This window comes from Orcinus orca, chromosome 2 (genome assembly GCF_937001465.1).
Source record: "Orcinus orca chromosome 2, mOrcOrc1.1, whole genome shotgun sequence".
Taxonomy (NCBI): Eukaryota; Metazoa; Chordata; class Mammalia; order Artiodactyla; family Delphinidae; genus Orcinus; species Orcinus orca.
The window spans coordinates 57,748,003-57,774,912 of record NC_064560.1 but is presented as its reverse complement, the minus strand read 5'-3'; the positions used below and the strand labels follow the sequence as shown (position 1 = coordinate 57,774,912).

Sequence of the window (26,910 nt, the reverse complement as noted above, 5' to 3'; positions counted from 1 at the left end):
GTATACCTTGTTTTGACTTTTATTTCATTAGTTATCAATGAATCTAAACATAATTGTGATTATTTTTATTTATTTTCTGAATTGCTTAGTTCTTTATTTCAAAAATGGTCTTCGAGGTTTTAGTCTTCCTTTTATTGTTTGTGTATACACACATAGACTCACACACTCACACATACACACACGTGTACAGATATACATACATTGATATTAACGCTTCCTCACATACTTTAAAAATATTTTCTCCATTGATATTTAACTTGGTCTAAGCTGACTTTTAAATTTTAACTTATGAAAAATGTTAAGATATACAAAAGGGAATGAAATTTATATAAAAAATTCCCACGTTAAGAAATAAAACATGCCCTATTGAAGCTGTAAACTTTTCCAATGGAAAAACTTCACACTTCCTTGTATTACATTTTAAATATGATTCTAGTAAACCACACATGGCTATATGTATATATTTTTAATCTAATTTGACAATCTTTGTTTCCTAATCCAGAAACAAAGGTTTATTAATTTATCGGGACTACTTATATGTACAGACTTACTTCTACCGCTTTTTTTCTTTTGTCCCACTTTTTCTGTTTCTTTTCCCCTCCCTTGTTGCTGTTTTATTGGAGATGGGGGTTATATACACCATTCTGTTCTTTGTTGTTCTGCTAGTTCGAAGGTTATATACTCTATATGCATTAATTACTACTCTAGAAATACGATTACACATACTTGGCAGAGTTCAGGAATCCTGAAGAGCTTTACCTCTGATCACCCCATAAAGTACATGTTAGTATTATTTATTTATATTCAAAGCACACTTATGTTTATTCTGTGTTCATCACTCTCTTCGCTCAGCATTCCTCCCTGTGCCTGAGAACTTCCATTGGGGTTACTTACCATCTCCCAGAATTAGACCCTTTACAAGCTTCTTTGATGAAATCTGTAACTCTCTTGATTTATTTATCTTGAAATGTTTTTATTTTCCTCTCATTCTTAAAAGAAAAATTTTGTAAAGTTTCGAATTCTAGGTTTACAATTATTTTCAACTAGCGTGTTGAAATTATTATTCTATTGTCTTCTGGCTTGAATTACTGCTGTCAAGAAGTCACTCATCAACCTACAGCTGACCCTTGAACAACTTGGGTTTGAACTGCACAGGTCCACTGATACGTGAATATTTTCAATAGTAAATACTACAGAGCTGCGCGGTCTGTGGTGGGTTGCATCCACAGATGCAGAGGAAAGGGAATACGGAGAGCTGACTACAGGCTGTATGTGGGTTAACCCCCCGCATTGTTCAACGGCCGGCTGTCACTGCCACTGCTGTGTAGGTGATCTGCCTGTTCTTTGTTACTGCTTTTAGGATTTTTCGGTGTCCTTGGTGTTCTCTATTTTCACTACATTTTCTTTAGGTTGGGATTTCTTTGTATCTTTTCCGGGATTTGTTGTAGCTTCTGAATCTCAGGCTCAATGCCCTTCGTTACTTCTGGGAAATTGTCAGCCTCTTGTCTTCGAATATTGCCCCACCCCTGTTCTCCCTACTATCTCTGACTGGAATTCTAATTCATGCACTAAGAAGGAGGAAGCCTAATGCAAATCAAAATTACAGTGAGGTCAGAGTGGCCATCATCAAAAAGTCTACAAACAATAAATGCTGGAGAGGGTGTGGAGAAAAGGGAACCCTCCTGCACTGCTGGTGGGAATGTAAATTGGTTCAGCTACTATAGAGAACAGTATGGAGGTTCCTCAAAAAATTAAAAATAAATTGGGAGGTTGGGACTGACATGTATATACTACTATATATAAAATAGATAACTAATAAGGACCTACTGTATAGCACAGGGAACTCATCTCAATACTCTGTAATGACCTATAAGGGAAAAGAATCTAAAAAAGAGTGGATATATGTATATGTACAACTGATTCACTTTGCTGTACAGCAGAAACTAACACAGCATTGTAAAGTAACTCTACTCCAATAAAAATTTAAAAATAAATAAAATAAAATAAAAAACTAAAAATAGAGCTACCATATGGCCCTGTAATCCTACTCCTGGGCATATATCCAGAGAAAACCATAATTCGAAAATATACAAGCACCCCTATGTTCATAGCAGCACTATTTACAATAGCCAAGACATGGAAACAACCTAAATGTCCATCAACAGATGAATGGATAAAGAAGATGTGGTACAGGGACTTCCCTGGTGGCTCAGTGGTTAAGAATCTGCCTGCCAATGCAGGGGACACAGGTTCGATCCCTGGTCCGGGAAGATCCCACATGCCGCAGAGCAACTAAGCCCGTGTGCCACAACTACAGAGCCTACGTGCCACAACTACTGAAGCCTCTGCGCCTAAGAGCCCGTGCTCCACAACAAGAGAAGCCACCACAATGAGAAGCCCGTGCACCGCAAGGAAGAGTAGCCACCACTCGCCGCAACTAGAGATAGCCTGCGCACAGCAATGAAGACCCAACGCAGCCCAAAATAAATATAAGTAAAGAAATAAATTTTAAGAAAGATGTGGTACATATATAATGGGATACTACTCAGCCATAAAGAAAGAATGAAATAATGCCATTTGCAGCAACACCGATGGATCTAGAGATTATCACACTAAGTGAAGTAAGCCAGAGACAAATATATCGCTTACATGTGCAATCTAAAAAAATGATACAAATGAACTTATATACAAAACAGAAATAGAACCACAGACATGGACAACAAACTTATGGTTACCAAAGGGGAAAGTGGCGGGGGGGAGGGATAAATTGGAGTTTGGCATTAACTTATACACACTACTATATATAAAACAAATAACCAAGAAGAACCTACTGTGTAGCACAGAGAACTATACTCAATATTTTGTAATAACCTATAAGGGAAAAGAATCTGGAAAAGAACAGATATATGTGTATGTATAACTGAATCACTTTGCTGTACACCTGAAACTAACACAACATTGTAAATCAGCTATACTTCAATTAAAAAAAAAAAGAAGTAGGAAGTCTAGTCTCTTTGTCTCATAGCCACTCTTTGATATGTTCTAACTCTGATCTCTATGCTGACTTCTGTCATTTCTTTCATTCCACTTTCTAATTCATTAATTCCCTATTCATCTGTGTTTAGTAGCTATTTAACTCATCCATCAGTTTCCTAATTTTGTTTATTTTTCAATGCTATAATTTCCTGACAGCCCACTTGGACTAAATGACAGCTAGCCAACAGGTTGCCTTCAATCAGACCTGAGGGTCTGGGTAATGAGCATCTCACTGGGAACTACCAAAGACCAGAGGCCTGTTTCCAATTTTCCTGAGTTGTGTAAGGTCCAAAGGTATCATAAATGACCAAAGGGTGTATCTTCCCCGGAAAAATGAAAATGGATGTTCCAACAGCCAACCTGGCAGAGATGAGGCAGGTTTAATTTGATGGGTAAAAATAAAGCAGTAAGATGGGGTTTCCACACAAGGTATCATAAGAAACTCCTATCAGTTACACAGTGTTGTTGGGTCCATTAAGGTTCAAAACCAATAAATTATAGGGTAATAATTTCTTTGTACCATTAGATGTTTTGGCAATAATTCCCTTTTTACTGATTTTAAAATTGTGATCACAGCTTTCCTTTTGTCTGCACTGGCCTGACAGACCATGGTCAGTCCTTTTATTTTCAAACCTTTAAATCACTTTTTTCAAGTTGTAAATAGTAGTACCTGGTGGTATAGTTTGGCTTCTGTTGTTTTACACAGTTAGAGAATCATTTTCTTTTAAAAGAAAAGTGAATCTAGATGCTTCTTTTAAAAGCCACCGTTTTCCAGTTAAAGGAGGCCCAGTGACACATGCCTCATCCCCTTTCTTCCCGACACACCATTAATGACAGTAAGGAACTTCTAACCCCTAATGCCAACAAGCTGGTATTTCCCCCAAGGAATGAGACTGGAGGTTTGTTTTCTAAAGAAATATAAACCTCCCCAAAGCAATCAAGAGCTGGGGAAGGAGAGAAGAGAGAGATGATCAATCTAGGAGGTCTGTATCTAACTAACAGAATTTCCAGAAAGAGAGGCTAGAGAGAAAGAATTTACTTAAAAAAAAAAATTCAGCCCTAAAGTCAGTCTCTTAATTGAAGAGGCCCACTGAATACCCAGCACAATAAATGAAACAAATCCCCACACCACGGTCCAAACCTTCATTTTGTAGATGAGAAAATAAAAGCTCAAAGAGAAAAAGCGGGGTGCCCAAGGGCACAAACCAGGCCCATGCCGGACAGAGCCAGGACCGGGCACGAATACAGCACTCTTCCCACCTCTCCTGCCGCCTGGAATGCCTATCACACTTCTAGTTCACATCTCCCCAGGTCCGCTCAGTCATTCACCTTCCTCCTTCTCTCCCAAACCACCCAGGGAGAGCCAGTGTGACAGTGGAAAGAGGGTGAACTTAGGATCAGAATCAGTGCCAGTCGCAGCTCTGCCTCTTACCAGCTGTCAACTTCCTCATCTGTGAAATGAGGCTATTACGTCCAGCCATCAGAACGATCCATGAAGTTCACACATCCAGAAGCCTTGAGACAGGCTGAGTTAGTTGGCAGCGGGCACAGTATTGGCTTAGCTGCTTCTGCTTCTGTGGACCTGAAGGGTGGTCCAGAGACCAGCAGTATCACCTGAGAACTTGTCAGAAATACAAATGTCAACCCAACCCCTCTCTGACCCGACCCCGACCTACTGACAGAGCTTCTGGGACAGGGCAGCACTTGGTACTAACAAGCCACCCTCCTGGTGATTCTGAGGCAGGTCGAGTTTGAGTGACTGAGCTACCTGTGTGACTGCGCCACCTAGTGGTAGACGGGCCTAACAGCTCCTGCGCGAACATTCAGCCTGAATGACTCAGGGCAGGAGCTGCCCTCTGCAAGACTGTAAATGCTTGAAGGCACAGACTGCGCCATTCTTTCTAACCAGTATAATCCCAGCACTTAAGCACCATGATTAATAAAGGGCATACAGTTAATGAATATTTGTTGAATGGATGAAGACGAATGAATAAACTTGAACAAAGGAGACACACGTCTTAACTCCTAGTCTGTCCACAAAGTGTTGTGAAAAACTGAAATGTCTTGGGATGCAGCCTGAGGCCCAGTGGCGCCAGTTCAAGAGGTGGAAGGAGACAGGGGCACCAAGCCACCACCTGCAGAGGCCGCTTCCAGGCGCCCAGGCACCGTGTCTGAGGTCACAGCAGCCCTACGCATTCAACAGGGGACCCTCTTGGGTGGTCAGCCCATCCCAGTCTGTCCAGAGTATGAAGAGGCCAGGAGGGAGACTTGTTCTAGGGCGATGGGACCCTTCCCCCACCCCACTATGCCAGTGAGAACAGGGAGCAGAGAAGTGGGGGGCAGGGCATTACACACTAGTCTGCACTTAGGGGCAGGACCAGGGCAGAAAGTCTAGCAAACAGGGAGGGATGGCGAGAAGGACAGTCACAACACGACAGGAGGGAAAAGCCTGGAGTCCAGCAGGGCGGGGGAGGGACTGTCCCTGTGGCTCATGCACTTCTTCCCAGGGCTGTAAGGAACACAGGCAGGGCGGGGACTTCCCCAGCATTGAGCCTGGGAGGAGGAATACTGGAGCGGGGACAGCTTGTGATCCCCACATGCACAGAAGAGCCCTGGTAACATCAGACTGCCTGCTTTCATAAGCACATTTGGTTATTTGTTCCCCACGTTTTCCCTGCCCAGCTGGAAAGATGCCCTTCACTTCTGAGCCCTGGGCCCTGTTCCGTGCCCCCGTGAAAAACAACTACAGGGAGCAAAGTCACCACTGACCCGGTGTGTACCATGTGCCAGGTCCCATCCCAAAAGGTGTTAAACAGAACCATCTAATCCACAGTGCAACCGAATGAGGTGCACCACTGTACATGTGAGGAGGCAGCGGCCACGAGAGGGTAACCAGCCAGCCCACGAGCCATGGTCACCGCATCCTCCGTGGCCTGCCTCGAGCCCGGGGGGCAGTGTTCTGCTCACCTCTGAATCCTGAGCACACAGCACAGTCAGTGCTCAATGAAGAAGTCACCGCATTTCACAGATGGGAAAACTGAGGACTTTGCCTCTACTGTCCCCTAGTAGATGGTGTTCACATCGTCACCACTCACACAGTAGAGGAGTCTGGGTTTTTAAATACTTGCAGCAAGGTGACCCAGCATGAGCTACTGTGGTGACCTGAACATTTCCAACCTCTCTGGTTCCTTTGGGTCTTTGACGCAAAGGAAGGGGGAGCTGGGAGGGAAAGAAGGACCAAGGGAGAGAGGGAGGAAGGGAGGAAGGACAAATGGAAGAAAGGAGAAGATGAAGGAGGAAGAGAAAGAGACATAGGGAAAAAGAAAGAAGGGAGGAGGGGGTAAAGGGAAGGGGGGAGGACGGAGATTCTCAGATCTTGGGGAAAAACTCAGCAAGTTTCTGCAGGCAAATTATGCACCCCAAATATCTGATTTTTAAGTCACTAGGTCTTTCTTTATGAAGTCACAGTAAAATGCAAACTTGTTTTTAAGTGGACTATAGAAGAAACAGCAGGGGACTTCCCTGGTGGTCCAGTGGTTAAGACTCCATGCTTCCAATGCAGGGGGCCCGGGTTGGATCCCTGGTCGGGGAGCTAAGATTTCACATGTGGTGCAGCCACAAAAAAAAAAAAAAAAAAAAGCAGCAGCAAATTCACTTCCTAAAGTAAACACAAATACACACCTAAACCTGGATATGCACCAGCCACGAAGAGCAGGACAAATCATACACTAATTACTGTTTGAAGGAAGATCCGATTGTTAACTGCAGTGTGTTTCAGGCATTTCACATGAGTAACTTACCTGAAAAGCTTTCCAATCTGTATGTTAGGAAAGTTGGTAATTAAACACTTCAACTTCCTATTGACTTTATTAGAGATATGATCATCCTTACACAGTTAGATTATAATTATTTTATTTGTCAAGTGAAGTTGATATTTAGTTAGGAAACTGTTATCCTCACAGGCTTTTAAAAAAACCCCAAAAACCCTGGGACCTGCACTTGACAAGGAGCATCTGAAGCTACCTATATATGGTGTATAGAACCCAAAGAGGTTTGCCAAGCACGTAGGGAATGGCACGTGGAACCGCTAATCATCCTTCCTTAGCTTTATCTGCACAGGACCTTGACTTCATCAACTCAGAGACTCGCTTTTAAGTAATGCCTGCTAAAAGCAGCCTTGTGATATAACATCACTTAGGGGGGTTCTTGATAAAAATTTTAAAAGCAAAATCCCAACGTAATCGTGAGGCAACATCAAACAAAACCAAATTGAGGGATATTTTATAAAGGGACTGGCATGTACTCAGCAAAAATGTTACAGCCATGAAAGGGAAAAAAACAAACCAAAAAAGACAGCAATAATTCCAGAATTAAAGGAGACTAAGGGACATCATAACTTGTAATCCTGGTTTAAACCTGGAGCCAAAAAAAAAAAAAATGGTTTTGGCTATGAAGAACAACGGTAAAATATGAATAAGGTCTGCGGCTTAGCTGATACTGTTATATTAATGCCAACTTCCTGATTTTTAAACATTTTTAAAAAATATTTATTTAGGCTGCGCCGGGTCTTAGTTGTGGCACACGGGATCTCCGCTGCAGCATGCAGGATCGGTTTGGTTGTGGCATTCAGACTTCTTAGTTGTGGCATGCATGCGGGATCTAGTTCCCCGACCAGGGATCGAACCCAGGCCCCCTGTATTGGGGAGCGCTGAGTCTTACCCACTGCACCACCAGGGAAGTCCCACTAACTTCCTGATTTTGATCATACATTGTAGCTCTGTAGGAGGATGTGCTTATTCTTAGGAACACACACTGAAGTATTTAGAATTAAAAGGGGCATCGTGTCTACCATGTATTCTCAAATTGTTCAGGAAAATAGAGAGAAAAACTGAAGAAATTGATTAGGCAAAGGTGGTGAATGTTAACACTTGAGAAATCTAGGTGATGGGAATAGAGGAGTTCTGTGCACTATTCTTGCAACTTTTCTGTAAGCCTGAAATTACTTCAGCGTAGAAAGTTACTAAAAACAGAAAAGGAACCTTGTAGTGGTCATGCTGCTTCTCATTGGTTCGCAATTTGGGGAACTTGGAGACCAATCCATTCATTCATTCACTCAGTAATATTTATTAAGCTCCTATTATGTGGCAGGCTTCATTCAAGCCACTGGGGATACCATAGAGAAAAAAGAAAATCCCAACTCTAAAAGGGAAATGAAGCAACTTGAGGTTTCTGGCAAATCCCCACTTGGATGCCTTGAACTCATGATGTCTTCAACTCAACATGTCCCAAGACCAAGTCTGTCATCTCCCTGCCACCTCCACCAAAATACCAGGACCTCATCAACGTTCGCCGTCTTGGGAAACAGCACCCTACCCTTCCCTACTGGGAACCTAGCCACTGCCGCCTCTATCAGCTCAATCTGATCCATCATCTGGTTCTGTTGGCTTTACCTCCTACCTAAATATCTCAGGGATCCACCTGCTTCTCTCCATGTCCACTGCCACGTGGAGCAGGCCCCGGTGGTCCCCTCCCTGGACGGGGAGGATGGATGCCCTCACCAGGCCGGCCTGATTCAACAGCCAGAGGGATCTTTTCAAAATCCACCTCCCAGTACATCACAGCCCTGCCCACAACATTTCAATGGCTTCCTGTTGCATTTGGACACAAAGACACCTTTCTTTTTCCTGATACTTACTTAAATAATACCCTCGTGCATGTGACTGTTTAATAAACGGCCGACTCTCCCCACAGTGAGCTCCACGGGGGCGGGGACCACGCCTGGCTTTGCACACCACTGTGAGCACAGAGTTGGCATTCAATTAATATTTGTTTAATTAGGTGGATAAGCAATTAAAATACTTAATGTCGGGCTTGGACCAGTGAATGGAGTGTGGTACCATTCACTGCCACAGGGGACCTGGGGGAGGCGGGCGTGGAGGAGGTGCTGGCTTTGCAAAACGTGAGGGAGAGGTGGACAAGACGCCGGGCAGGCAGCGGGAAACAGAGACCTGTGGTTTGTGAGGCTGACTTCAGGAAAAGGTACGTACTCTGGTGCTAAATCGAGCTGTGCGCCCCTGAGCCATTCCTGTAACACACGCTCTCTCTGCCCTTCAGGAGGAGCTGGGGGGCGGGGTCACATTCGCTCCTGCCCTCTAACAAGCCGCCAGTCATTTGCATAAAACTGTCCCGCCCCTGCCTGCTGTGGACACTGGCTGAACACACGTGTGGCCAACCGACTTCGCTCAGCATCTCTCTACACGCCACCCCCAGCACTGGGCACCTCACCCTTTGTGCAGGGGTGGCAGAGGGGTGCCCGGGGAAGGCTGGCTGAAACAAATTAGAAGTTTTCTGATGTGAAATGCTTTCAAAGAGAGAGAACACAGCTGTGATCCTTGATCACATTCATTCATTTCATTCTTTCTGGGACTTGGAATCCATCAAGCATATCAAATTATGGCAAATGAGTCCAGACTATGCCTCGTTTTAAACCTGCTGATGTGATAGAAACATCAATGCTGTTCTAAAAATAATAATAAAAAATTCGGGCAGTTCTGTTATTTCACATTTAAATTAACTTCCATTAATTTTCTGAGAAGTAGCATCTTGTTTCTAAAGCCACCATGTTTTCGTACTCTGAAGTGGTGGTCTCGGGGGCCAGCCCCTTCATTTCTGCCAGCTGTGTACCCCATGGAACTCCTGGGTTCCTTTCCCAGTTGCCACTGCCCAGAGGCTTACGAGAAGCCCTGTCCGCATAGACCGGGGTTTCTCAGCCTGGCACTGGTGACATTTGGGGCTGGGTCATTCTTTGTTGTGGGAGCTGCCCTGTGCACTGTAGGATGTTTAGCAGCGTCCCTGGCCTCCACCCCCAAGGTGCCACCTCCCACCCTACCTCCCCACCCACCCCTGATGTTGTAACAACCCGGAATGTCTCCCAGTCGATAAGCACTGTGTGGACACATCTCTGGCCCCCCGGGCCAGGGTTCTTAGATGCTCTGCCACTTGGCTCAGTCAGCGTCTCCGAGAGAATAGCATCTGAGGACGGCTATGAATGAAATAAATGGGGGCAAAATGAACTTTGCTACTTGCTGTCGCCTCAAAGTCTGGAACCCAGCTCATCTATTGCTGTCTGTAAGGAGCAACCACGTGGCTCTCCTGATAAATAATCAACCATTTATCGATTCCAGTGGATTTTCCTTAACTGTGGTTAGGGCAGCTTGGCAGGCCAGACAGAAACCGGAGGGAAGTTGCATTTCTCAACAGGCAGAGAGCCTCTGATGGCCACGAGTAGGTCACTGTAGGTCCCCCAGGAGTGCCCCGTGTACAGAAGACTACCCTCCTCTCCTCTGGTCCCTCACTCGGCTACCAGCAAGGTACTTCACTGACCTGGCTCCCGGAAAGCTCTGAATCCACCCACTGAGCTTGGTTTTGGCTTGGGCCAACCCCCCGGGGTGCTCTTCACCCTGGACACAGTACCCCAGAATCGTCCCAGGCTGCCAACATCCAAGCCTTTCCTTTTGCTACCTGAGCCTGGGTGCAGAGGTGCCCAGTGCCACCTGCAGCTGGTCTCTATTTTTTTAGAGTTGTGGAAGAAAAGCAGGGATCATCAAAACCAAAAGCAAACACATTTACCCTCCGTTATTAAAACCTCCTGATTCTGCATCTGAAGCGGCAGTAACTACCACAGCTTGCCTAATGCCACAGAAGGCAGGCAGGAAGGACAACACCTTACTGCGCCCTGTGCTCTCGGAGTCTGGGGGCTGGTCAGCCAGGTGGTCTGGTGGGGGATGGATAGTTCAAACCAAGGAGGATGTGTGGACAACAGACAGGGATCAAAGGTTTCCAGGACAGTTATAGCACGTGTGTTTGGGAAGGCCACGTGAAAGAAGGGAACGGGTAAGGGCAGGGCTAGGGTGCAGACAGAACCCGGGGGGCAGAGGGGAGCCTGGCGGGGGCTGCAGGGCCCTGCCCAGAGCTGGAAGCAGAGCATCTGAGCTCATGTCCATGTATGCCCTAGGGACCCCAGGTGAGTCTCTGAACCCCTTTGAGCCTGTGGTTTAACCTCTGTGGAAAGCAATATAAAATAAAAACATACCAACCCACTTGGCTATGTAATTCCACTTCTAGCAGTTACCCTAAGGAAAAAAGTCATGTAATTATATATTTACATACAGGGATGGACACTACAATGTTGTGTATAATTCTGACAAATGGAAAAGCACACCAAATGTTACATGCCTAAATATGAGACTAAGTCAAAAAATTATGACAAGGCCATAAATCAGAACACTTCGGTATCTCTGGTAAGATACACTGTTCCTATTAATGAAGGTGGAAAAAAATGATATGTTCTGAACAATTCTATTTTGTGTTGACTTATGACGTTTTTTAAAAAGTCTGTAACAACATATGCAAAACTCTTAATAGTGGGTAGTAGAACTATCTTGGCACTTACGTATAGTTTCCAAATTTTTCATAATCCACACGTATCTTTCTTGTTGTGTTCAGGAGGAAAAGTGATTATGGGGAAGAAAGAAGCCAACTCCTCGGCGGGGGCTAGGAGAAGACCCCTCCCAGGCTCTGCTTAGCTGCTCTCCCAACACAACTGGAGCAGTAAAAGATGCCCCATGTTACTGTACAATGTACAAGAGCAGGAATGACCTACTTGTGAACATTTTTGCTTCTTTGTGGATTTCCCTGAAAAATGTTCCAATTGTTACAGTCAGTCTTGAAAGCCACGCAGACTCTACTTATTTGCAAAGGGTCTCGCTTCCAACTCCAGGGCCTGTGGCCCCTCAGTGCTGCCTTTCTGGGACCCGTGTCAGCCCCTCGGGGGGGGGCAGCTGGATGGAGAGCCAGCCCGGGGGACCTTATCTGTAACTGCCAGTGATTACACAAGCCATAGCAACGGTTTCGCACACAGAGCAGAAGGCCCCAAAGGGGAGGACCTTTGTGGGGCTTTCACAGGGTGGGGATACGGGTCTTCCACCACTACCAGCTGGTCTCCAGGCTACTACCAGTCTGCCCTGCCCTCCTTCTGGGAAGAAGGATAATATCTGTGTTTCCAAGGCCTTATTATAAAGTCTAGAGGCACTGCTGTGGGGACAGATTATTCTGGTAGGGTTTTCAGATCAAAATCAGTTCCCACCAATAAAAATCAGAATCTAGATTAGACAGCACTGGTGTATTTGGTTTCAGAGACCCACAGATACAGTGCACATGCTTTCTTTTCTTCAAGGTGGGCATTTCAAGGCAGTCACATACGAAACTGTGATGCAACTGTCTGGCGTCCAGACATTCACTCATCAGCAAACCTTCCCGCATGCCTTGCTGTACAGGAGGCAATATGGCGGATGCTGGGGCCACGTCAGCAACAGATGCCTTCCCTGCCCTCAGGGGGGCTCCCAGAGCTGCAGGACACACAGGCATGGATCAAACATCTAGGTGATTTACTGTTTCATTCCGCATGAGAGGAAGAGCTCCAACCCAAGTCCACCCTGCGGGGCCCTGGTGGAATGCATTACAGGCACACTTGATCTGGATAAAGGGGTCAGGAGGGCTTTCTCCAATGGAGTAAGAATTCAAGCTGAGGCCATAAGGAAACAAAAGGAGTCGGATGGGGAAATGGTTAGGTGTGGGGAGGGGGTGGGAGAGAGGAGGAAGGGACAGGTGAGCAGTTTATCATCCCAAGAAGAGGAACACAGCACAAGCAAAAGCCCTCAAGTGGGAAAGGGCTTGACTAGAAGCGGGAGTCCATTTCTATTCATTGAACAAGAAGTTCTGTGTGTTAAACTAGTGCATCAGCCTGACCTGCAGGGCTCCTACCCGCTTCTGTGTGAAAGCGCTCTCAGCTCCTCACACAGCATATCCCATTCCTGGGCAACTCTGCTGGACATTCCTTTCCTAAGGACGGCCCAGCACAGAGCTGACACTGTGAGTGGAGTAATGCTTCTGGAAAAGATACAGAAATTATTTCTCCGTGCATCTTGGTGAATCTCGGCACAGGCCGACAATGAAGCAGTAATGGAGGCACTGCTGGGGAATGGAGGGGATTTGGTCCAAGTGTTCCACTCTCCTTGATCTCACTTTCCCCAAGGAAAGCATTTAGAGAAGCTGCTCTTTACTTATTTCTCCAGCCCAGATCCCTTGGGCCCACACGGCCCTCGGTCTCCCCAGCGGCTCCACCTCTGTGTCTCCTGGGCACCTGCACCCAACCGTCTAATGCAGGAACCTCGAGCACACCCCACAGCCACGTGTGCCTCACTATCTTCCCATCACCTCCCACCACCCAGCTGTCAGGACAGAAAGCTGGGACTCATTCTTGACTCTTCCCTCCCCCTCAGCACCCTCTCCCAACCCTGTACCCTACAGTTATGGTGCTACCCGCAAAAAAGAGGTGCTGCAGGCGCCCTGCCCGACTGCAAGGATGGCCGAGGATACAACTAGTGTCCCTGGAGCTGCTCGGCATGGCGTCCTGGCCCCCAAATATATCTCAACTCCATCTCCTTCTCTCCACGCCCAATGCCACCCCCCGTCCACGTTAGCAACGGGACCCTTGCTTCTCCGCTGTCCTCCTTCCAGTCTGCTCTCCAGACAGCAGCCACTGCAGGTGGGATCACGTGTCTCCACTGCTCAATACCCGTCTAGCTCTCTGTTTCTCTTACACTCGAACCTCAACCCGTACCCCAATCCATGCCTCTCCGTGAGTGGTCTCCCACACCCCCGTCGCCCCTGCTCACCCACCGTCCTCCGGCCACCCTGGCCTGTTCTGGCTCCTCGAACCAGCCCAGCTCTTCCCGACCTCAAGCTAGCGCAGCTCCCCGTAACTGACACATACTAGTTGCTTAATAAATACTGACTGAGGAATAAATCAATCTCTTTTTTAGATATCACTCCTATCTTTTGACAAGTGCTAAAAGGCTGTTGGTTCATCACTGGGCTCCCTGGCACATGCCTAAAGGGCAAACTCTGTATCATTTTTTACTGGAAAAAGAGACCATATGTTTTACGTACAGGTGGTGAAGCAGCAAAATTGACTTTTTCTTAATGCACGGTATTTTACTGGTTCTAGATGCAATCTTCTGAAACATCACTGAAATGGAGGAGCATTTTACGATTGACAGTACGTCATCATTGAACTGGCAACAGTATTTTCCTGGAAGCACATAAAAGAATGATGTATCTTGCAATCAAGAGACTTCTAGAAAGCACGAAATGCAGTGTGTAAAGACGTTGGACATGTATGTTCAGCTCGTTTGGGTGTTCCACCTCTAGCTGAGGCAGTGCTGCTGGGCAGCTTGCAATCACAGCTAGCATCTCTCCAAAGCTCTAACTCTACCCCATCGTTCTTGGGGGTCCATCTGGGTCCCTGAGAGCACTGAGAAGACAAGCACTTGACGGTTCCCCAGACTTTCACAAATCCACCCACCCACACACCCACCCCCAGCTCTCTGAGACCCTTCCTAAATTCTCCATAGGCCAAACTCTCTCTTTTTGAGGGGTCCAGTTTCAGAAGCTACCTCCCTACAAAGCTTCCTCTCATGATACATATACACCTAGTCAAGTTCATTTCATTCCACCTTTTGTTATAAACCTGGTCTTGACGTCTCCCCTATTAGACTCAGAACTCCCAGAGGTTGAGGAAGGGATGTTCACATTGCCCTCCGCCCTGCACAGTGTTTGGAAGGTCAAAGGTGTTCAATATGTTTGCTGAACCGACCCGAATATCCCTCCATCTAAGGCAATTTTTGCCAAGAATCTTCTGCACTATACAATCAATTCCAAACTAAAATGCCAGAGACCAGAAACCTGGAGGGGGTAAAAAATCTAATAGTTGATTTCAGAAAAAAGTAGAAATTCTAAATCTCTTAAAACATACCTCTGAAGTTTAAAAATGTGCAAGCCTTATTAACACTCTGCAAATACTCATTTCGGAGTGTGCTCCGATAATGCATAATTCCTAATGATCACTGGTCTGAATTTGAACCTGAGTCCCTCATGCTTAAATTACACAAGATTAAGGTGGAAACAATGGAGTTGGAAAAACAGTCCCCTTCCGAACTGTGCCATTTCAGCTGCACGTACCCTTTCATGCATGAAACTAATTCAAACCTTCATTATTAAATACAAATCAGAAATGCTTAAAAATCACCCAAAGGAAGTGAAACAAATAATACATATATACGGAACAGAAGATTCTAGAGTTCCATTCTCTAGTCTAGAGGACATAAGTTCTTCCTATCTAGAAAGAATAGAGAAAATCAGCCACTACCGTAATATTAGCAACGAAGGTAGGGGCTGCAATGACCTAGAAATAGGGAGGGGTCAGAGGCCCCAGGAGAGGGGAACCAGACCAGGAGTACTGTGGCAGATGCCACGAGAAGAACGTCCGGAAGACAAACCCTTCCTTCTCCAAAGACCACTCCTCCCCCAGAGTAACTGGTAGAATCTGAAAACCCAAACAGGGGACCTAGAAGGGGCAGGTTAGAGGTTTGAACCTGGCTCAGATCACCTGAATACATGAGAGCAGGAAGATTCCAACTTCATCTGTCACTACCTAGACCCCAGAGTGCCCCTGCCGTACATCACAGACAAGCATCATCGCAAATGGGTCTGCTGGTGTGCAGTGGTCAGCCGCAGAAAAAGGAACAAGTGGGTAGGGGTGCGGAAGTGACGGCCTGTCACCTTTGTACCCTGGACACAGATTAGCAGCAGAAATAAACCTCGGTGCCTCCCAGTGCATTTGCCTGTGTTCACTGAGCTCTTATTCTTTGCAAAGCAACAGCATCTGGGGAGAGGGGGAGAGGTGGGAGAAAGAGGAGGAGGCATTCAACCAAGCATCACATGACTCATGCCTCTGAGAGGTGGACTCTGGGTGTCCAGCTCGGGCACCTTGCCTCTCTTGGTGGTAAATTGCCAGGAAAAGTCTGAAACCTCTCTCTGGGCTCTAACCTTTAGCTGTATCCCTTGAAACTACACCCTTTCCCCAAAGAGGTTCGCGATTCACGTGGTGAGAGAACAACCTGCCCCACAGATCTGAGGGTTACCGCGGAGGGCCACTCAAAGAAAAGACGGGTGGGTAAGAGAAAAGGCGACCCCCTCAAGGAGTTTTCCCTTGAGAAGGTCTCACCATGCTCAAGATCTCTGGTATCTCTGCGAACAGAGAAAAGACACAGACATCACTGTCCATCAAGCAAGCCAAATTATTTTATTATTTTGCAAATAATAAAAACAATGCCCTGCACTTGCTTGATTCAAGTGTCCCACAGTCCAAGGCACAGACATTTGTGTGCTCAGCACCGCCAAGCAGCTGCCCCGTATTTATTCCATTAAGCTCACGGAACAATGTTATGGACAGAACGCCTTAAACAGAGATGTAATGGTATGTACATATATGTGTATATGTGTAAACATATATATGTATATATATAAAACGTACATTGCCTCTGATTTTATTCCTGTTTCCAACATAAACCTACATTGGACTAAAATATCCTCATTTAACTTCCTTCGCTTTTTCTAATGTCATAACATTTAAATCGATCAAGTTGTTATTGATTTTTAAGCAGCTGAACAGGTTGAAATGGCAGGCTTCGGTCGCAAGCAAACTGGCACAGCTGTTTTCAAACAGCGTCTGGACAGGGAACTCATCTGTTCTTCCAAGACTCCCTACTTTGCGAATGCAACCTCCGTCATTGGAACTACTGAGGCTCTTCACCTCGGTGTCTCCATGGACACCCCACCTCAGTGCCTCCTAGGCCACCCCCTTTACCCTTACCCCCAATCTAAGCAGTGCAAGTCTGAGCTCCTCCACCTGCCCAATGGTGTTGTCCTTCCTCTTTCTGTTCCAAGCCAGTGCCGCTAAGTCTCACCTCCCCAGCACCTGCCTCATTTTGACCCCGCCTCCCCGCCTCCAGTCTTGCTGCCTCCTTTCCATGGTACCTCAACTTAGCTGACAAATTAATCTTCCACAAGTACTGTGACCATGTGGCTACCCTATTCAATACCACAGAGAACTCTCTCATAACGTGTAGGGCAAGAGCCCATACTGCTTAGCCTGTCCTTCAAAGCCCTCTAAAGCCTGGCCACTGCCAAACCAGTCTGGGTGATATTCCGCTGCTCCCTTATACCCCTAATGCTCCAACCACCCACTGGCATCTACACGTGCTCAGAGTAAGTCCACCACAGCTCACGCCATCCCTTGTACCTGCAAGTCGCTTCAGCGCCGGGCTCTGTGTATTCAAACCTTCCAGTTCTTCAAACTCCAGTTTTAAAATGTCCAACCTCCAAAAACCTTTCCCTTACCACTTTAGATGGAAGGAATCCTTCACTTCTAACTCGTACGACACATTTTTTTTCTTTGCTAGGCATTGTGGGCGTTCACCCTCCCACCCACCCCACGACCTCCCTCTACGGGGAACTCCCTGACCGCTGGCCTCTCTCTTACTCTCCCCGCATCCTCCACAGGGATCTAACACCATGTCATGGCCAGAGCAGTCACTGCACAGCACCCAAAACTTTGTAGCAGTCTGTCTAGGTGTCCCCCTTTCCATTCTCGGACACCCTTCAGGCTGTCCTATTCACAAGGTAGGGCATTTTCCCAACTAAAATAGAATTTCCCTGCTGCAATTCCAAAGCAGGTCAATATTCCCACCTGATCATGAACTCTTCCCATTTTTTGAAATCTGCCCATTGAGCACAGTTGTCATAGACGGCACCCTGAGAACAGGTCAGCCTTAGAAAGCAGAGGATGTTGAACCGGCCTGGGCTTCTCCACGCTGCGTTTCTACAGACTGTGTGTGTGTGTGTCCATTGAAAATCAGGATACATAGTAGCTAGTCGCGAAGGGCTCAAAGGACCAGCGCTTGGGGAGCGGGGCGGGCAGGGGAGCATCCGGGGAGTTCCACCCTGTTGAATCCTGGGTCCAAACTTTTCCCTCGGTCAACGCGGTACCCTCCTACCCGCCCCGACCGGCAGACGCCTGATGCCACAGGGGCCGCAACAGAAAGAGAAAAAGGCGTCGGATGGGGGAGGCAAAGCTGGGTATTTTCGGAACTTAAGTGGTTCGTGGACTGGCCCTTCTGGTTCCCAGGGATGCGAGGCAGCGTCCGCCGCCCGCAGGTAGGAGCTGGCGCGTCCTGGAAACCGGGATGGGGCAGAGATTGGGATGAAGATGCCGCGGCTGGTGCTGATGCTGAGGCTGCCGCGCAAAATGACAGCCGCTCCCCCCACCCTGCCCCAGGGGGTGTCGAGCGCCCGGCTCCGCGCTCCCGGGGGCGCTCGGCGCACCCAGTCCCTCCGGCCCACTCCGGCCCCGGGCAGGGCCTGCGGGCTGCGATGGGGCCCGCGGCCACTACTCACCCGGAGGGTTGACCGCCGCCGGGGTTGCCATCTTGCTCGGAAGGCTCGGCGCGCGCCGGGCGGGGACGAGGAGGGGCGGCGCGGAGCCGGGCGCCCCACCCGGGGCAGGCGAGGCCAGCGCAGGCCCAGGCGCCGCCGCCGCCGCCACCGCCACCACACAAAGGACGGCGCGGGCGGGCGCTGCCTCCGCGCTCTCCCGCCGCCGCGGCCGCCCGCCGCCCCCGCCTTTATCGCCTCCGCCCCCTCCTCGGCCTCCTCCTCCCGCTTCAGCCTTTGTCACGCGGCGGGGGGTGCCGGGCCGCGGCTCCCCCGGCCAGGCCGCAGCACCGCGAGACTTGGGGCCGCGGGCGGGTGGGGCGACCCCCGAGTCTGGGGCCGCCCCCTCGGGCCCGCGCAGGTGCCCAGGCTCGAGCCGGAGGCGCGCCCCCTCCCTTGTCGCTGGGTCCGGGTCTCCCCCACCCCCGGGTGTCCGGGACACATCACGGAGGGGCGCTGTCCCCAGGCCAGAGGGCCGGGGCGGAGAAGGTGGGGGGGCAACCTCTTAAGATGCAGAGGGACGCAGGTCTCGGAGACGGAGAGAAACAAAGGCGCCCCAGTGCTGCCCACTTAGCATGCCAGGGCCGTGCCGCTCGGCTCCCGCGGCTAGAGACGCCCAAGGCCACGGGCACCTCCAAGGCCACGGCCACGGACAGCTGACGAGCGCACTCAGCAAACACCCTGGCAGAGGCAGCCGGCCCGGGAATTTGTGGATGATTTGGCTTTGAGAAAGGCTCTCAGCTCTGCTTTCCTTCTTGCGCGGTGGCTGTCATTGGCTATCACCTGAAGTTCTTGCAGGAGGCTTATACGACCACCTGAGCGTTTAAAAGATTCTCTAAATGCTTTTGTCGGCATATCCTGGTAAAGTTAGGCTGTAGGGAGCTTGGAGGGATTGTTTCTCTGCCAGACGGTAGGCTGGCTCTTAGGAAGAAGACTGGCACCCTAGTGGGTGCCCTGTGCAGGTTCCATGGAAGAGTGAACACATCCCAGCGAGAGCCACAAAGGGCAAGATGGCCCCTAAATGTAGACATGTTTGCAAAAACATCGGACTGTCTGAAATCCTTACGAAGAAGCATTTGGAGGGGTGGGTAGAGAAAAAATGCTTGGGGTATATTTTCGCATAAGCATTGTCTTCCGGAGAGTATTTGACACTACTGATTTGACTAACACGTGCTTAATATTCATTTGTTTATCGATTCCACGAAACTGAATGTCTGTTGTGTGCCTGGCACAAAGCTAGGTATTGGCCAGACCGTGGAAAGAGAGCCACAGGGGCTCTGCCCTCCCTGGACTTCTAAGGTATTTGCACTCAGGAAGCACACAGCTGCCTGGGGCACCTTGTGGTCACTGGTGAATGAATGAGGCCAGAGAGAGGGTGGAGTGATCAAGAAAGCACAAACTAGGCTGTAAAGAAATGAGCAGAATGTGGAGAGGTGGAAAAGAAAGACACTTCAGGTGAAGACTTAAGGCATGTGTGCATCCGGCATCACGATGGGCCAGCTCCAGACAGATGATGAGAGGGAGAGAGAGAGCAACTCGGGTACCAGCTGGGACCACCCCCATCCAAGTAGCTGCCCTTGATTTCCCCAACATCAGTCAAATGAGAGCTCAGGCTCTCTTCCACATACTCCCGACCGGCAACACCCTCAAGTACCCATGTGCACTTAATAAATACACAGTCTACCTGACTGAAGATTTGTTAGGGTAAGTGGAAGAGGAGGCTTATTGCACTCCTCAAGCAAGGTAAAAATCCACCTTCAATGTTTCTGCTACAGAACGATCCCCTTTTAGGAGCCGCTCCCCACTGGCAGTTCTGTCTGTGGTGGCGCATCTTTACATAGCCCCCAGCATCACTGTACCCCTGCTCCCACCAAGCTCTTTGCATTCTCCGACTTTCCACACCCCTCAGAGGTAAGCAAGACCCTCTCCTTGGTGTTCACGCATCGGCCACAACATGTGGCTCATTTTGGTATTATCTCCAAACAAATACATTTTTAATAGTCTCCCTAAAAAATAAAAGTGTAGTAAACGTGACCATTACAGCTGCACGCACACATATATTTAACTGTGTTGCTGCCCTCTGCCCATTTTTCTAAAACGCTGCTCTGCAGATATCTTTAATCATTCTTCTTGCATTTGCCATGGCAATAAAAGGTAGACTATGGACAGCTACAAGAGGCTGGGACACTTACCATGGTCTGCTTGGAGTCTGCCGTGCTGTGGTTTTCAGTAAGTAATAAATATGTCTGCGTTTGAACAGAGAAGGAGGCATTTCATCCTCTCCCCCAGTGACTACATCTTAGATCCTCTCCCCCAGTCACTACATCTTAGAGATGGAAGGGACCTTTGGCATCACCCAATTCAGCCCCCAGAGTCTGCAGATAAGGAAACTGAAGCTCAGAGTAGGGAAGTGACTTTCCCAAGGTCACACAGCTCAGTAGCCAAATAAGACTTGGAATTGAGTCACCCACAATGCTGGGATTTGGTGGGGGGGGGGTGGTGGAGGGGTGGAATGGGCAGGGTTTTGTGAAGGGATAGAGGAGTGGGTGATTTGGGCCCTCATCATCTCTCTTGTCTCTCGGTGTTAAATAGGTAACTACCCAGAAACATCGATTGTGGATGCAAACCCCCCACTCTTAAGTAAGCAGTCTGAAATGGAGCAGTTAGTCATTGTTGAATACTGAGTGTCGTTTGCACAGTACAGTGGTCTTGTGCTAATTATGAGAGCTAGTAGACTGTGACCGGTTAACAGGCTTAGGAATCCCACTCAATGTTTAAACAACCTAGAACTCTTTTAAATTCCAAAGGAGGCTATTGCTTTCAAAGCTGAGATTTGCATTTTTTTTTTTTAATTAACGCTGAACCGCTGGGCCCGTAGCACACGATTCTGGGTACGGTACTCCCAGAAATGACTCGGGGTGTAGGCCACAGTGCTGATAACACTAGGTAGGGGGAAGAGATCACCTTGCCTCTGCTTCGTATCCCTTTGATATAAGAGACAGGACTCCCACTGTATAATGTACAATGATTCCAAGAATTGTTATCTTCTTTTAACTTTAACATAGCAAGAGACCAGGAAGCATGACATGAAAATGTATACAGCAAATGCTACTAGAAATTCAAGGAGGAACTGACAAAAAGCACAGTGGCAGCGCAGGCTAAGCTTTTTCTGGTTGTTGATGGAACAACAACAAATGCTAATGTAAGATATGTTGATGTGAAGTTTGTTGTTTACTCTCAGCCATAGTGTGGGACCGTAGACTCTGCTCCGCTAGCCTGAGCACAACTCTTCCTCTTAGCAAGGGCCAGAGTCACCCGGCCCCAAGCGGAAAGCATGTGGCTATGACTGAGTGGGCCTGGAGACAATGACTAGACCATAATGGGACAGGCATAGTCTTCCTCCCTGGAGATGTCTGTCTCTTGGGAGTTGCTCTCATCCTAAGGCCTGAACTTCTTCAGGTACTGGTGAAACATGAGGGAAGGGGGCAACCATTAAAAGAACGACACAGCCATAGAACGTGACCAAAACTGGTTAGAACCAATGAGATCCAAGGTGGCAGAAGATCTGACTTCCAGTGGACCTTGAACCTCATTATACGTTCATTGTAATGCATTAACATAAGCTAAGTGACACACCAACCAGCGCCATGATAGTTCCGAGGCCAAGTTCAAAGACCAAAAAGTGGGCAGTGGCCCAATTCCTGTAAATCCCCGCCCCTTCCCCAAAACAGGTGGAATAATCCTCCCCCTCATTAGCCTACGAAATTACCCAGCCCATAAAAACTAACCACGCCATATTTCGGGGCCTCTCACCTTCTGAGGTGGCCCACACGCTGTCTGTGGAGTGTGTTTCTCTCTAAATAAATCCACTTCTTACCTACCACTTTGTTTCTCACTGAATTCTTTCTGCAACGAGACATCAAGAACCTGAGCTTCATTGAGTCCTGAGACCAGGTGTGTCATCTCAGTTAAAAGGCCACGGGTTCCTCTAGCACTGCTGGTGGGAATGGAAATGGAAATGGACACCGTGGAGAACAGTATGGAGGTTCCTTTAGAAACTAAAAATAGAATTACGATATGACCCAGAAATCCCACTCCTGGGCATATACCCAGAGAAAACCATAACTCAAAAAGACACATGCACCCCAGTGTTCATTGCAGCACTATTTACATTAGCCAGGTCATGGAAGCAACCTAAATGCCCATCGACAGACGAATGGATAAAGAAGATGGGTACATATATACAATGGAATATTACTCAGCCATTAAAAGGAATGAAATTGGGTCACTTGTAGAGACATGGATGGATCTAGAGACTGTCATACAGAGTGAAGTAAGAAAGATAAAAACAAATATCATATATTAACGCATATATGTGGAACCTAGAAAAATGGTACAGATGAACCAGTTTGCAGGGCAGAAATAGAGACACAGATGTAGAGAACAAACATATGGATACCAAGGGGGGAAAGTGGCAGGGGCGGGTGGTGGTGGTGGGATGAATTGGGGGATTGGGATTGACATATATACACTGATAGGTATAAAATGGATAACTAATAAGAACCTGCTGTATAAAAAAATAAATAAAATAAAATTCAAAAATAAAGACTGTGGGTTCAAGTCCCAGTCTGGGTTGTGGCCGGGTTCGAGTCCCAGTCTGGGTTCCACAGTTTTACTGGGGCAGCACGTGCTTGCCCTTGCCCTTTTGCTGACTTGCTGGTGGCATCTGGATTGGCCTCATCTACCATGTAAAGCAAGGACAGCCTATCAGGGTAGACTCTCAGCTGCTCTGGCCTCCAAAGCCAGACAGCCCGTGTTCAGATCTCAGCAGCTCTACTCACCTGCTGTGGGAGTTAAACGCTCTGTGCCTCAGTTTCGTCATCCATGAAACAGAGACAATGGAGCGCATTCACCTGAGAGGAATTTTGTGGGAATTAAACGAGTTAATATTTATAGAAAGCTTAGAACATTATCTGGCATGTGGTTGGTATAACTTACTTGTTGATATTTTTGCTGTTATGAGAGAGGTAAGGTTCAATAGCCTAGGGTAAGATGGGGTAAACTGGAAAAGAAAAAAAAGGAATTCAAAACCACAGCAACTCCCCAACTCATATTGGCTCAAAGGAGAGACCTTTCGTGAGATGCTAAATACACCCAGATAACACATAAAGTGAGCAAAACACAGAAGACAGGGATCCAGTTAGACCTCAGGGAAACCGGGAACAAGCATCCGAACATTGCCAGGACTCACTGTGCCCATCTTTCTCTTCTCCTCTTCTTTGTGGGTCATTCTTTCTCACTACACACCACCTTCCTCCACATGGTGCAGAACACAGCTCCTGAAATGTAGAGATGAAACTCTCTGGCTCCCACGAACAGAGAGCAGCTGAGGCTGGCCCTGGCTTGGATGTCTACCTCTAGCCCAGCCATGCCCAGGAGGCAGGTGACTTTGACTGTCCCATCTTGGGATAGGAGACCTGATCATGTGAGAAGAACGCAGCTCCTGATGAAACCTTGTGGCTGGAGCCACAAAGAAGCAGCGCTCAAAAACACGGGGATGCTGTTCCGAGAGAAGGATGAAAAGGCTAGGGGACGTACCCATGGACGGCCACTGCAAAGTGGGTAAGCGTTAAAGAAAGAGAAAAAAATTAACAGAGAGGAATGCAGAAGGGGATTTAGCAAGCCCCAAAAGAAGCACTTACCAGTTACTCCAAGGGCTGAGCCTTTGGAAAGGACCTTCGTGTATCCGCTCCACCTACCTTTCCATTTGACCTCTGACACTCACTCTCCACCCCCCACCACCAACTATGCTCCAGTAAAGTCCAGTACTTGTCATTTCCTACACACAACATAATGCTTCCTTTGCCCCTCCCCCATGACCTTCTCACTCATCGGTCACCATTTGTCAATTGGCTTCTCCCTTCCAAGCAGTGACTCCATGACTTCTTTCATGGAGGGGCTCCATGTCCCTCCTTTTCCTTTACTTTAGCATATATCTCGCTGTACTGGGATTGATTTTTTTATATGTTTTTTGCTTCATTAAGCTGTGAGCTACTGCCTTCACTTTTCTTTTTTTTTCTCCTTTGGTACCTAGCTCATATCCTGACCCATAAGAAGTATTCTAATATTTATGGAGTGAGTGGTTGAGTATCTTATCAGACATGAGTGATCATATAACCCACCATGCCTCCCCAATGTGACTGTCTTGACAGGATACACAGAACGAAATGTAGCTTCTCTGCAACATCTTACACGTTTCCAGCGATAGGGAACCCCGGCAGCTCTATCTTTTAACTCCTCTTGGCTGGGTTTTTATTTTTGATTTCCTGCTATAGTTCTTTTTCTTTCTTTTTTTAAATTAATTTTTATTAAAGTATAGTTGCTTTACAATGTTGCACTTTTCTGCCGTACAGCAAAGTGAATCATCTATACGTACACATATATCCCCTCTTTTGTGGATTTCCTTCCCATTTAGGTCACCACAGAGCACTGAGTAGAGTTCCCTGTGCTATACAGCAGGTTCTCATTAGTTATCTATTTTACACATAGTAGTGTATGTATGTCAGTCCCAATCTCCCAATTCATCCCACCCCCCCTTTCCCCCCATTGGTAACCATAGTTCTGATCCATATTAAAAGCTACATCAGTTACCCTTAGAGAACAAGAGGGAAATGAGTATGAAAAAAGATATTCTACCCAGTGCTCAGCACTGTATGCAGTGTAAGCCTTCCTTTTCTCCAGGTGCGTGAGAACGGTTTCAGCAACTCCATTTCCAGTAGGAATTAGAACAACTCCTCTCCTATGTGCCCCACTCTCTGACGTTCACATCACTCTGACACTACTATTCCACAGGCTCAGGCATTTTTGATTTGGCTTTATTAGTGAAGAAATAGAACCTATGTGAAATTATTCATATTTTGATAGATAACCGCTTTCCTGTTTGTATTAATCCATTTTGGAAACCACCTCACAAAAGACAACGATTTTCTTTTTCAGCCTAACAAGATTCTCCGGGTGTTTTAGTAGGTAATACTATTATGCATTAGGTCTTTTCCCATGTTATACATTTACAGAGGTAATTTTTGCTTAAAAATACCAAGTGAATTAATGGGGTTAATGATTAACCTCCCTTTCCAAGTGATATTCGACATTCTGTTGGCATCCACACTGGTTACTCTGATACAACACATCTAGACCAAATTCATTATCCAACCAACTGGTCTGCGACTGTTCAATCACTAGCATGCAAATTACTACAAATAAAAGACAGGTGACAATGACTTCCCTTCCTGTAGGTCACACTGTGAGAGGGAAATCTGTTTCTGTTCAAGAACATTTATTTGGCAAACGTTCAGTCTCACTCACTGAGGGGTTAGGTTTTGGTCTTCTGAATATCTACCTGTTTTAAACACAGTCATAGACTTTGAGAGGCAAACCTGAAAGCCCATCTTGTGTGTAATTTAGAGGTAAACCTTTGAAACTTTCCAGTTCTTTCTGCGTATTGTATCTATTAGGCAATTAAAGGTTAGAAACGGCAAGAGACGTGTACCATGTTAGCATCCTGGGCAAGGCGGGTACCTTATGGCTAGAAGGAAGGGGAAGAAATCCCTAAGTCCTCCATTATGGTGCCTCAGAGTACGACACAAATACCCACCTTATTAGCAAGAAGTCTAGTCTTTCACCAGGTTTCCCGTGCCCAGGCATCTCTGGGGGTCCTCGAGGAATTTGAATTTCCCACGAATCTGTCTTGGTTGCCTCTTGCCACCCCAGGTGGCCACCTCCCTGCCACATCTTAGTCCAGACTTCTCTCCTGGTCAGCACCTGTCTCTTCTAGGAACCCTGCTAGATTTCTGCTCTACTGGGCCCTGCTGCCAACACCCTGGCTGCCGTCCCGGCTTGGCTCTAGGGCAGGCTCTGCTCTCCTTGTTTACAAAGGGCAACTCTGTGCCTTCTTCTCACCTGTGAATGGGACCAGAACTCAGAGTATCTCTAACTACAGGCCCATGTGCTCCAGAAACTGGCCCTTCTCTCTGCTGCTAAATCACCTGCCACTTGCACTGAACACCAACTTGTCATCAACTGAAAACCAAGCCAAACAAATGAAGCACAAACCAGGGGCATGTTGGTACTGCATACCTGGCCTTACCTCCACGTGCACACCTCTCACCACCCAGTGCTCTGGCCTTCTCTGCTCCTTGAAGTCCAGAGTCCCAATGTCTTCCAGCTCCCAGAAACCTGGGAACATCCCTCCCTCAGACAGTTCAGAGCCCACCTCAATTCCTGGTTTAAGATTTCCAGCTTCCCTAGAGAATTGAAAGTGGAAACACGCATTCCCTTCCTGACCTACCAAGATGTGGGTTCCTCCCCGCTGTTCCTGGGGACTGGATAAGACAAGGATGAGACTGATAAGGGTACCCTTCCCTAAGCATGGGTTTCTCAATCTTGTAAGTCAGATTCCCTGTTACAGAGACTGTGGGATGA

General features: G+C 47.4%; 1 protein-coding gene across 2 annotated transcripts in view; it reads right to left on the bottom strand.

Annotated features, from left to right (window-relative positions):
- The window catches only part of ARNT2 (aryl hydrocarbon receptor nuclear translocator 2), a 198,772-nt gene extending 179,845 nt beyond the window's left edge, over positions 1–18,927 (bottom strand). The window contains exon 1 of one of the 2 annotated variants that reach the window (XM_033402969.2): positions 18,394–18,927. In XM_033402969.2, coding sequence (XP_033258860.1) covers positions 18,394–18,424 — 31 coding nt within the window. In that variant the 5' untranslated portion in view covers positions 18,425–18,927. The remainder of the gene's footprint in view (positions 1–18,393) is intronic. The other variant, XM_033402973.2, reaches the window with a different exon arrangement.
- Positions 18,928–26,910: the final 7,983 nt, after the last annotated feature.